The following is a 13,450-nucleotide window of genomic DNA, read 5'->3' on the forward strand; positions in this document are numbered from 1 at the left end:
GTGCCCCTGTTATTGTCCTTGAGTGCACCATTAACAGGTATTGATGGCCCCATTACTGGCCGCATTGTCCCTTGCAATGGCGTGAATTGCTGTTCAGCTTGCCATTGTCTTTGTCGAACTCCCCCTCTGGGTTCGACTACATGTTGGGGCATGCCTGACTGCCCTTGTCTGCCTGGAGAACTGTGTGCTGCTTTAACAATGTTGAATCTCTGTCCCAACCATTCCTTAACACAGTACCTCTCGTCTGTTCTGCTAGTGGCCATGCTCGTGTGGTTTAGATCCCAGTTTCTTGTCGCCATTGATACGTCCTTACTACACAGTATAAATGCACACGAGGCCCATGCTTGAGAGAAGGTCTGTCTGTGACCTGTCCTTTATTCCTTAGCACTCAAGTGATGAAGGTGGGTGGAGCTTCCCCTTTTATACCTGAAGGTCCAGGTTAGGAGTGTCTCCCACCTAGTGGTCAGTGTTCTCACGGTGTACAACTTAGGTCAGTTTATACATGGGTTACAATGCTGGTTGAATACATGACAGTTATGACCAGCTTTACATTAACAATGTAGAAACGGCTCCTGATACTGGGAAGAAAATTGTCCAACTCCAAAATATAGTACATTTAACGGTGTAAACTTCAAAATAATTAAATTTGGGTGGAAAATATGAAATGTGTCCAGCAGAGCTATCTACACAGGCGGAAGGTGGGTGGGTCAAGTTCGTTATCAGTGTTGTTACATCATAGTGGGGGCTAATTCTGCGTTTAAAAGAGAAATTGTTACCAGAGAATAATCTTAGATACTAAGTTGTGAAAGGGTAAAATCGTACTGTTCGCTTTCTTGGAATAGTGAAGTAGGAAGTTTTATATTGTGTCCCTCATATGTGTCCGGATGGCAGGGTCCGTTTAGAGGGGGCGGGTGAGGGAGGAGCTGTATTTCCGAAGAAGGCTTTCCTCTGAGCATCCACTAAAAGCCTAGAGCACAGCCGTTGGTACGGTAGCTTCAGTTTCACAACACTGTAAACTAAAAACGACAGCATTTTTTTTCATGGAGGCACTCAACATGGGAGATGAAAGTCATGAGATGCAGGAAACCTTTGACGAGGTAAGGGGAGCACTGCTATTTTAAACACACTCCCATGTTAGTATATCTGCTAAACCAATACTGTTATATTTAACAGTGGTGCTGCATTAAGATCCATGAAATAGAAGTTTGCGGAGAAAAAACTTACTCTATTAGCGCAGAACTAAATATTTTCACAACTATTAATCCAGACTTCAGAGAAAAATAAAATGTAAAGCAATGTGTAAAATATAAAATATAACAGTTGTTGAACAGCCTCAGCAGAGAATTAAAATGCCAGTGTTCGCCTGCTCTTTTCTCGAAAGTCTGCAATACTGGTTTGTTTGTGGTTGGTTAAAACGTGAATAAAGGATGTGTCGGAACTGAAATAAATGGAATTCATGATTTTATCTTTCTGTTATTGATGAATTTTGCGCATCGATTTTTTTGCAGGTGGTCGACGTGGATGATAAAAAAGCGTTGGTTTTGAATGAGAACGCCGCGGAAGGAGAGAAAAGCAATCTTTCATCAGCCAGCTTCAATGTAATAAACTCCATCATCGGCTCTGGGATCATTGGTAAACGCACTTTCTGTTTATTTTAGCTTTACAGTAATGAAAAGCCAATCAGCCAATAGCGAGCCCATCATAGCTTTGCCTGGAGTGAGTCATCGGCACCAGAATTCAAGTTTGATGCTCAGAAAAACAATGCCTCAGAAATTCCCAAATCAATAATTTAGAGCTTGTGTTTTTAAAAGCGAACTGCTTTGAAATGAGTGGTTGAAAACGTTTAAGTAGATTGATGCGAAGAGACAGAAGTCATGTGATTCTGTCAGAGATCTAATAAAGATTAACAACAGGCACCTATGGCATAGAATGAATATTCGGTAAGAGTAATTTTGCCATAGCTTCCTAATATAAACAATGGTGATCGACATTTTATCGAATCATAGAATCTTGCAGTACAGAAGGCGTTTGACAAAGTATCATATAATAGACTTGTGAGCAGAATTAAAGACAATGGGAATAAGAGGCACTGGCAGCATGGATACAACATTTTCTGGGGGATAGAAAGCAGAGATTAGTGGTGAATCGTTGTTTTTCACACCGCAGTATACAGTGGTGTTCCCCAGGGGTTGGTAATAGGATCACGGCTCTTTTTATATTATATTCATGAACCAAACTTGGGTATACAGGGCATAATTTCAAATTTGCGGATGAGACGAAACTCGGAAATGTAATTAACAATGAGAAGGATAGTAACAGATCTCAGGAGCACCTGGAAAGACTGGTGAAATGGGTCGATAAGAGGTGGATTAAATGTGAAGTGATACATATTGGTAGGAATAATGAGGAGAGCCAATATGAACCGGGGTGGTACCAGAGGACTGGAGAATTGCAAATGTTACACCATTGTTCAAAAAAGGGTGTAAAGATAAACCCAGCAACTACAGGCCAGTCAGTTTAACCTCGGGAGTGGGGAAGCTTGCAGTAATCAGGGACAAAATTAACAGTTACCTGGATAGGGGCGGATTAATTAAGGAAAGCCAGCACAGATTTATTAAAGGCAAATCGTGTTTAACCAACTTGATTGAGTTTTTTGATGAGTTAACAGAGAGGGTTGGTGAGGGTAATGCGGTTGATGTGGTGTACATGGATTTCCAAATGGCATTTGACAACATGCCACATAATAGACTTTCCAGCAAAATTATAGCCCATGGAATAAAAGGGACTGTGGCTGCCTGGATACGAAATTGGCTAAGTGACAGGAAACAGAGAGTAGTGGTGAACAGTTGTTTTTCAGACTGGACGAAGGTATACAGTGGTGTTCCCCAGATGTTGGTTATAGGACCTCTGCTTTTCTTGATATAAATGACTTGGACTTTGGTGTACAATTTCAAAATTTGCAGATAACACAACTTGGAAGTATAATGAACAGTGAGGAGGAGAGTGATAAACTTCAGGAAGACATAGACAGGCTGGTGAAATGGGCAGACACGTGGCAGATGACATGTAATGCAGAAAAGTGTGAAGTGATGCAGTTTGGTAGTAAGAATGAGGAGCGAACATATAAACAAAATGGTACAATCCGAAAGGGGGTGCATGAACAGAGAGCCCTGGGATGTATGTGCATAAATTGTTGAAGATGGCAGGGCAGGTTGAGAAAGCAGTTAAAAAGGCTTACGGGATCCTGGGCTTCATAAATATATGTATTGAATACAAAAGTGTGGAAATTGTGATGAACCTGAATAAAACACTGGTTCGGCCCCAACTGGAGTACTGTGTCCAATTCTGGGCACCACATGTTAGGAAGGATGTGAAGGCCTTAGAGAAGGTGCAAAAAGATTTGTGAGAATGATTTCAGAAATGAGGGACTTCAGTTACATTGATAGACTGGAGAAGCTGGGGATGTTCTCCTTGGAGCAGAGAAGATTGAAAGGAGATTTGATAGGTGTTCAAAATCATGAGGGGTCTAAACAGGGCAGATAGAGAGAAACTGTTTCCATTGACAGAAGGGTCAAGAACCAGAGGACACAGATTTAAGGGGCTCAATTTTCCCAATTATCTGCGGCGCTTTTTTGGCGTGCACCGTTTTTTTGGAGTAAATTAAAATCTCCAAGTTTCCCCAAAGTTTCTATGCCAACGTAATTCACTTCGGTTAGTTTTTTTTAGGCTACGATTTTCTTACCTCATTGGGGGCGTAACTTATGCAAGTTTGGCCAACTACGATTTTGCTTAAGACAGTGTATGTGTCCGCTCTGAAAAACTTTCTGGGCAGTTAACAAAATCAACGCAGGTAAGAGAATCAACGCAGAACATCCAGTTCCACAGCCAGGACAGCAGCGGCAGAGAGGGAGAGAGAGTGGGTAATTATAACCTCTTTTACTTATGGGTTCTAGAGTACTGTAACAATCTTTTTGTCTTCAATCTTGAATTAATTTTAATCTGGGGCTTTTGGTTTGGTCTGTCCACCCTTGATACCTGGGCTAGGAGCAGTACTGGCTCTGTGGGGGAGGCCTTTCAGCCTGGGCTAGGAGCGCCACCAGCTCCGGCAGGGAGGCCTTTCGGTCTGGGCTAGGAGTGGCACCAGCTCCAGGGGGAAGGAGGCCTTTCGTCCCGGGCTAGGAGCGACATTGAGCACCGGCGATGGGGGAAGGGGGTCTTTGCAATGTGCTTGTGCAGGTTGCTGTGAGCTGGCCAGAATGTCTTGTATGTTTCACTTTCCAGCCTCAGCCTGCAGTGTGTCCCTCGTTACCCTGGCAACCCAATCATTTTGGCGCATATCTTAGGCTCCACCCATAGAACTTAAGGACAATGTGCGCCGGGCCACATTCACAAGTTAAAACAGGGAAACTTTCAACTATTTTTTTTTAATGTAGTCGGGCCCAAAAAAAAACGGCGTAACTCTTCAAACACGCCAAAAAAGGGCATTGGGGAAAATTGAGCCCAAGGTGATTGGCAAAAGAATCAAAGGTGACGTAAGAAAAAACATTTCTACACAGCGAGTGGTTAAGATCTGGAATGCACTGCCTGAAAGGCTGGTGGAGGCAGACTCAATTTTATCTTTCAAAAGGGAGTTGGATAAGTATCTGAAGGAAAAATAATTGCAGAGCTACAGGGAAAGGGCGAGGGAGTGGGACGAGATGAGAGTTGGAACGGGCTCAATGGGCTTAATGTGCGCCTTCTGTGCTGTAACCATTCTATGATTCTGTGAACTAAATGATACAATTTCAAAGGGGGTGCAAGAGTAAGTGACCTGGGGGTGTATATACTCCAATCTTCGGTGGCAGGACAAGTTGAGAAGGCTGTTTAAAAAGCATATGGTATCCTTGGCTTTATTAATAGAGGTATAGAGTACAAAAGCAATGACATTATGCTAAACCTTTATAAATCACTGGTTAGGCCTCAGCTGAAGTGTTGTGTTCAATTCTGGGCACCATACTTTAGGAAGGATGTAAAGGCTTGAAGAAGTTGCAGAAGAGATTTACTAAAGTGGTACCAGGGATGAGGGACTTCAGTTATGTGGAGAGGTTGGAGAAAGGGTTTGTTCTCCTTAGAGCAGAGAAAGATAAGATAAGAGAAGATTTAATAGAGATGTTCAAAATCATGAAAGGTTTTGATAGAGTAAATAAGGTGAAACTGTTGCCAGTGGCAGAAGGGTCAGTAACCAGAGGACACAGATTTAATGTGATTGGCAAAGAACCAGAGACAACATGAGGAAAGAGAACCAAAGGTGACATGGCGCAATGTTGTTAAGTAGGGAGTTCCAGGATTTTGACCCAGTCACAATGAAGGAATGGCAATATATGGCCACATCGGGATGGTTTGTGATTTGGCGAGGAACTCGAAGGCAGTTGTGTTCCCATGCACCTGCTGTCCTTGTCATTCCAGGCAGACTGCCAAAGAAGCCTTGGCGACTTGCTGCAGTGCATCTTGTAGATAGATAGTACACACCACAGTCATGATATGCCAGTGGTGGAGGGAGTGGATATTTAGACTTTGTGGATGGGGTGCCAATCAAACTGATTGCTTTGTCCTGGATGGTGTCAAGCTGCTCAAGTGATGTTGCTGCTGCCCCCATCCAGGCAAGGGAAGATTAATTCCATCACACTCCTGATTTTTGCCTTATAGGTGCTAGAGAGGCTTTATGGAGTCAGGAGGTGAGCCATTCATCACAAATACCCCACCTCTGACCTGCTCTAGTAATTTATGTGGCTGGTCCAATTGAATTTCTGATCAATGGTGATCCCCAGGATGCTGATGGTGAGGGAATTTATGACGGTAATGGCGTTGAATATCAAAGGGTGGTTCTCCCTTGTTGGAGATGGTCATTGCCTGGCAATTATGTGAATGTTACGTGCCATTTATCAGCCCAAGCTTGGATGTTGGTCCGGTCTTGCTTCAATGACTGAAGAATTTTGAAGGGAAATCATCAATGAACATCATTGATGAAGCAGCTGAAGATAGTTGGGCCTAGGATGCTGCCCTAAGAAAATCCTGCAGCGATATCTTGGGGCTGAGATTGGTTTCCAACAACAACCATCATCTTTCTTTGTGCCGGGTATTACTCCAGCCACTGGAGAGTTTTCCCCGATCCCCATTGACTTCAATTTTACTAGGGCTCCTTGGTCAGTCGAATGTTGCCTTAATGTCAATGGCAGTCACTCTCACCTCCACCTCTAGAATTCAGCTCTTGTGTTAATGTTTGGACCAAAGCTGAAAGATGGTTTGGTGCTGAGTGGCTCCAGTGGAACCCAAATTGAGCATAAGTGACTAAGTTGTTGGTGAATAAGTGCTACTTTATAGAATTGTTGACAACTCCTTCCATCATTTTGCTGATGAATGAGAGTAAGTAGGCTGATAGGGCTGTAAGTGGACAGGTTGGATTTGTCCTGCTTTTTGTAGCCAGGACTTACTTGGGCAGTTTTCCACATTGTCTGGTAGATGCCAGTATTGTAGGTGGCCAAGAAAGATTATCCACTCAGCATTTCTGGCTGAAGGTGGTTGAGAATGCTTCAGCCTTGTCTTTTGCATTATTATGCTGAGCTCCACAATCATTCAGGATGGAGATGTTCATGGAGCCTCCTCCTCCCGTTAGTTGCTTAATTGTCCACCACCATTCGCCACTAGATATGGACGGACTGCAGAACTTTGATCTGATCTGTTGGTTGTAGGATCGCTTAGCTCTGTCTATAGAATGCTACTTCGTAGATTATAGATTGTAGCTACACATACATTTGAACTTTCTTTCAGACACTTTTATTAAGTTAAAACCAAAGTGTAAGAATTTAGGAAAATAGCACATTCGAAGTTGGGCATGCACAATAAAAGTTATTTTCTGCTCTGTAATGCTAATGTTAACAAAAAGAAGATAGGAGCAAACAGGTGATGGAGACTGGTAGAAAGTGACAATGGACGTCAGTGGAAGATGGCTGCTGAGCTAGCTGCCCGCGGTGATGTGTATAGACACAGCCATTAGGTATTGAATTGTCAATACATGAAACGTGCACAGTATATACAGGTATGTTCATGTTTGATGCCAATCATAATAAACACATGATTAATATTATACACACCAGCTGGTTTGTGCATCCCTACAACCTCTTGAGGCCCAATACCTTTGAAATCCTATCTCCCCTCTGTTCATATATTGTTAAAGTGATCTGTGAGGGTTCACCACACATTACACTCCTATGTGAGCTTTGCCGTAAAACATAAGTGCAGTGCGGATTGAGACAGGGTGATATGAACTCCAATACATTCTATTTGTTTTCATGGTGTATAGTGTAAATTGCAACAGCTTCCTATTCTCTTTTATACCCATTCCTTTATCCTTCTTAACATTACCTTTGCATGAGTACAGTGTCTATTTGCACCTATCTACAACCATTTGCACTTTAACTTTATCTCCATCAGTACCTTTTGCTGGTAATGTTCTATCCTTAACTTTGTGACAAAGCAACAACTTGCATTTATGTAGCACCTTTAACGTAATAAAATATTCTTAGGTGCACTCAGCTGAAAAGCAGAGGAGAATGATATGAGCAGCCCTGTCAAAGACTGCAGATGGGTTGAAAAGAATGAGGAGGGATAATTCACCATGTTCACAGTTACATAAGATGTAATTTATTACTTTAATTAGGGCTGTTTCAGTGCTGTGACAGGGTCGGAAACCTAATTGGAGAGATTCAAATATGGAGTTGCGGGAAAGATGGGCACGAATTTGGGAGGCGACAACACATTCAAGGACTTTGGAATGGAAGGGGATGTCACAGATATGTCATGGTTGGGTTTTTTGAGGAAGGGGATGATGATGGTAGATTTGAAAGGGAAGGGGCAGTACCTGAGGACAAGCAACCATTTACAGTATCACTTAGTATGGGTTCCACAAAGAGAAGTTAGGTGGTCAGCCTAAGTGGGAATAGGGTTGAGAGAGCAGGAGGTGGGTTTCATGGGCAAGGAGAACTCTGAGGGGTGCATTAAGGGAGTTAGGAGAAACTAGAGAAATATGTGAGTTCAGGGCGAGGGTGTTGGGGGTGGGGGCACTTGGGAGAAGTTCTTGGTGGACAAGAGGAAGGGTGGGATGCCACAGAGGCAACTGAACAGATGGTTTCAATCTTAGTGATAACGAGATCTATGAGCTCTTTGCACTTGAAGGTGCAGGCTGGGGACAGGGCTTTTGGAAATGGTTGGAGAAAAAAAGCTGAGGGAGGAAAGTAGGGTCTGATAGTGCTTGATGTGGTCCAGCCAGATCTGGCGATGAATGGCTAAAGTAATTGTCCGCCATAAACATTCAAATCTACATCATTTGGACTTAAGGGAGCAAAGATGGGGGCTGTACCAAGGAGAGCAACCAGGGTGGAAGAGAGTAAGTGCTTTACTGGGGACAAGGGCATCAAAGGTGGTGGTGAGGGTGTGCTAGAGCAGAACGGTAGCTGCAGACATATTGTGCTGAATGGAGGACCAAAGGCTAGACAATTGGGAGTTTGTAAGTGCCATTGTAAATGACATGGACACTGAAGAGAGAAGAAAGAGACATGTCACTTGCCCCATCCTAATTATTTTTTTTGTCATGAGTTATACCTGCACTGCTTTCCCCAGTGGAAGGAACGCACGACAACCCAAGCACCCCACCCACCCGTCCCACCACCATCTGCCGCACCTGTGACAGAGACTGTAGGTCCCACTTTGGACTCATCAGTCACCTGAAAACTCATATTAGTGTGGAAGCAAGTCATCCTCGACTTCAAGGGACTGCCCAAGAAGGAAGGCCTGCCCCAGTTCCTGAGAGTTCCTCTTTCTTCCCTTATAAACTAATTTTGTTGCTAATTGTGCCTCTGCTTGGCAATACTTCTTCGATGCCTCCTTGAGTTGATCCTGTCTCTGACTTATTTAAATTCATCTTGCCTACTTATAATGGTTGTAAGCAAAACAAAATCCAACAGGACCTCAATAAATGTGGGGAAGAGTACTGAACCAGCCTTTGTTACATTGTTGTAAGCCTTTCACTAGAATAGGTCTGAGAGCAGATTGTTTTCAGTCCTTGATGACTTGGATACGGAATGGCAAAAGCTGACAATAAGGGGTGGAGAGATAAATATATAATATTTGGGGTTCTGATGAAGGGCAAGAGATGCTGCCTGACCTGGAGATAGATTTCAGCATTTTCTGTTTTTATTCCTGATTTCGTATCTGCAGTATTTAACATTTTGTTTTAACTATGTAATAACTCCCTCACAGTGCTCCCTTCTCAAAATGGAAAGTTACAATTACTAAATAAACCAACGTTCAATCTTGTATCTTGACTTACAGCTATAAATTTCTGTCTTACTCAGAAGGCTTTTCAAGTCATAATTATATTGGATTTTCTCAAATGTATACTTGAGTTGTAAGCAGTCGTTCCTGCCCACTTCAGCATTCTTTTGTAAAGCGCAAATGCTCTCCCACTCTGCAATGCAGGCAATTTTGTTAAGTAGGTTACATAAGCAAGTTATATTGGCCACTGGGCACACTCCCAATTTGAAGTCAAATGAAAATAATATTACAGATACAAGTTATTCCTTTTAATTCAAAGTTACTTAAATTGAATTATCTGTGAATTTGAATTAAAAGCATGCAAAAAAACCCTTCTGTTTTGTTATATTGTAATTACTTAGTTCAAACACATGAATAATTCATCTTTTTCCAGCATAAAAACTACTTGAATTAGCAGACTGTAAAAACAAAATTCAGGACCGAAGGAGGCCATGTTGTCCATCATCCATTATGCCTGTACTAGGGCCAACTTCACACATAGATTGGGGAGCAGGACGGGAGCGGGAGCAGGGGGTGGGGGAGGGGGCAGGGGGAAGGTGGGGTCACTATTCAAACATCTCTTGAGATGTATATGTTTTTTGTGTATTCGGACCACTCCATTTTTCGAAAGAATGTGCCTTAGATCACTTGATAGAATGGGGTGCTCAGAAACAATGGGGGGCTACTGGAGCACAAATGAGCGGCGAGGCGCCGCTAACAACTCCAGCTAAATTCGGCGGGAGTTTGGCACGGCACTACGGCATCGTGCCCCGATTTCATGTGCCTCGGCCCCTAAATTGGGTTTCGCCCCCTGAAGCAGTGTGGGGCTATAACAGCGACTGCTTCAGGGGAACGCATACTGGATGGCCGGCTGCTACCGGGGTGAAAATTAAAGGGGAGGTGGCCGGCTGCTGTGAAAAAAAATATATCCTTTTCATTGTCGCTCTGGCCGTGATTTGTTCACGGGGCTGGTGCCGCGATAGCTCAGCCCAGCATTCTGCTTGAGTTCCGGGCTGATCGTGTGGCACCCCGGCTCCCCAGTGGTCCAGGTAGATGGCTTCATCTTTGGCAGAATATGCAGCTTGGGCTCTTCTGTTTAAAGCAGTGGAGCGGTTGATTTAGTACTCTTTCCAGGGGCAGTAACCCGAATTTAGCTAGCGGGGTGAGACTTCCGCACCTGGCGCAATGTTTCCCACCTCCTGGATGTTACCGCCCCCAAACGGGGCAATAATGAATTTCTAGGCCAATGTATGTTCTTCCAGATCTAGTCCATTCCACAATTTTACTAGTGAAAACCGATCAGTTGGGTTTACACTTTTAAATGTTCACCAGGATAGTTCTGTGAATAGTAGCAAAGTTACTCATAGACGAGTGACACATAACCAGTTCTTGCACTTTGTGGGTTTTTTTATATGACAAGACTTTTTTCTTTTCATTTGCTTTATTTGAATTGTTTGAGTAATGGATGTATTAATGTTTCGACACGACTCTTGAGAAATTTCCATTTGAATTATAGACCTCCTAAAGTCATTTTCTTTGTTCCGGCAAGCTCATATCCAAACACCCCCTGAAAAAAACCCTGCCTGTGCCATTGCTTCACAGTACTTTTGTGATTTTATTGATATGGTTACATGCAGTTTAAGAATCCCCACCTAGTGGTAGATTTCTGGAACACATCTCATGAGCTACATTTTCCAGTGTAGGTACATCCATTTGCTGATTTCTATCCTTCAACCATTTCTCTATCCATGCAGTTACTTTATCTTTTAATAACATGATCCTTATTCTTTGCAACAAATCTCTTTTATGGAATGTTATCAAATACTTTTTGAAAGACTAAATATACCATGCTTTGGGCTGCAATGCGGTGCTCACATCTCAGAGGATCGTGAATCTTTGGAATTCTCTACCCCAGAGAGCTGTGGAGGCTGGGTCATTTAATATTATTTAAGGTGGAGATAGACAGATTTTTGAACGATAAGGGAGTCAAGCGTGCTCACATCTGGATCAGTGGAAGTGCACCAGAGCAGCACTCCCATATGCCTATGGAGAAAGACACAGACCCCTTCCTAAATAAGGGGATGGGGTTATTAAAAGAGGCATGGTGAGTGGCTTGTGCCTGTAAAAGCACTTGAGAGGTGCCCTTCCAGTTCCACTGGTGTAAGTCAGAGTGGCGCCAAGCCCAGGCGAAAAATCATTTGTGCCCCGTTAGTACCCCCGGGGACGCTAACAGGAAGCGCAAACGACCCACATTTTTCCCCGTATGTGTCCTTAGAAATCAAAATCAAATATTGGAAATATCAGAATCGAAGGATGTCAGCCAAAATGTATTTAAGGAAGGATATACTTGCATTGGAGGGTGTTCAGAGAAGGTTCACTAGGTTGATTCCGGAGATGAGGTGGTTGACTTATGAAGATAGATTGAGAAGGTTGGGCCTATACACTTTTGAGTTCAGGAGAATGAGAGGTGATCTTATTGAAACATATAAGATAATGAGAGGGCTCGACAAGGTATATGCAGAGAGGATACTTGCACTCATAGGGGAAACTAAAACTTGGGGACATCATCTTAGAATAAGGGGCCGCCCCTTTAAAACGGAAATGACGAGGAATTTATTTTCTCAGAGGATCGTGAATCTTTGGAATTCTCTACCCAGAGAGTTGTGGAGGCTGAGGCATTGAATATATTTCAGGTGGAGATAGACATATTTTATGAATGATAAGGGAATCAAGGGTTATGGAGAACGGGCAGGGAAATGGAGTTGAGGCCAAGATCAGATCAGTCATAATCTTATCGAATGGCGGAGCAGGCTTGAGGGCCCAAATGATGTACTCCTGCTCCTATTTCTTATGGTCTTATGTTAAAGCTCATGACAAATGTACAGTAATGGGCACTAATGTCCGCAGCAAAGCACATCCATTACAAAATTGATGTCTAAAGGTTTTTTTAGTGCAAGTACTAGTGTAGTGCAAGACATTTGACAGTGCATTAGTCTCATTGAAACTAACAAATTAGGCAGGTATGAGTGTCACACCAACACATTGTTCATCTAATGCATTAATTTCACTCAAATATAATAAGCATCACCCCCGGAGGGACACCAGGCTGAATGCTGGAAATTTCATTTAAAAATCATCTGCTGTCAATTTTATTTTCATATTCTAAGTTTTGTCACACTCTGGGGAAGGATTCCGTGCTCCACTCCCACTGGCTTGGCATCAGAGGTCCAGCAAGAGTAAGAGAGCTTAGGTGGTATGTGTTGTGTATCTGTAAAGCACGCACTCCCATGTTCCGCCACCAGGGAGCTCATCCCAGCATCCCTTGGGAGCACTGTATATAAGCCGGCCCCTAAGACCTGTTCCTCATTCTGGAGTGTCTTATTAAAGACTGAGGTCACTGTTACTTTAACCTCCCTGTGTGCAGCCTCAGCTGTGTTAGGAACACAATAACTGGCGACAAGAATACGAATCCAATGCAAAGATGCAGCAAATTGTGGGCATCCTGGAGAAGTTCTCAGAGGGTGAAGACTGGGAAGCCTATGTCGAACAGCTAGACCCCTTACTTTGTAGCCAACGAGCTGGATGGAGAAGGAAGCGCTGCAAAAAGGAGAGCGGTCCTCTTCACAGTCTGCGTGGCACCGACCTACAGTCTCATGAATAATCTTCTGGCTCCGGTGAAACCCACAGATATTTCGTATGAGGAGCTGTGTACACTGGTTCTGGAGCATCTTAAGGAACTTTTCCGGGGCGAAGGTGAGTATTCACTTGGTCCCAGAGGTACGACCCATTCACCGCTCGAGCGGTACCTCATATGATGAGGGAGAGAGTGGAAACCGAGCTGGACAGACTGCAACGCGAAGGCATCATCTTCCCAGTGGACTTCAGTGAGTAGGCCAGCCCGATTGTTCCAGTACTCAAAAGTGATGGCACGGTCAGGATTTGTGGCGATTATAAAGTAACTATTAATCGTTTCTCACTACAGGACCAATACCTGCTACCTAAGGCAGACGACCTATTTGCGACGCTGGCAGGAGGCAAGACGTTCACCAAGCTCGACCTGACTTTGGCCTACATGACGCAGGCACTGGAGGAGTCTTCAAAG

General features: G+C 43.5%; 1 protein-coding gene across 1 annotated transcript in view; it reads left to right on the plus strand.

Annotated features, from left to right (window-relative positions):
• Positions 1-1,040: 1,040 nt before the first annotated feature.
• slc38a11 (solute carrier family 38 member 11) overlaps positions 1,041-13,450 on the plus strand; it is a 135,453-nt gene continuing 123,043 nt past the window's right edge. The window contains exons 1-2 of the mRNA XM_070873645.1: positions 1,041-1,097; positions 1,509-1,632. Of these exons, the coding sequence (XP_070729746.1) occupies positions 1,041-1,097; positions 1,509-1,632 (181 nt within the window). The remainder of the gene's footprint in view (positions 1,098-1,508; positions 1,633-13,450) is intronic.

The sequence above is a fragment of the Pristiophorus japonicus genome, chromosome 3 (assembly GCF_044704955.1).
Source record: "Pristiophorus japonicus isolate sPriJap1 chromosome 3, sPriJap1.hap1, whole genome shotgun sequence".
Lineage (NCBI taxonomy): Eukaryota > Metazoa > Chordata > Chondrichthyes > Pristiophoridae > Pristiophorus > Pristiophorus japonicus.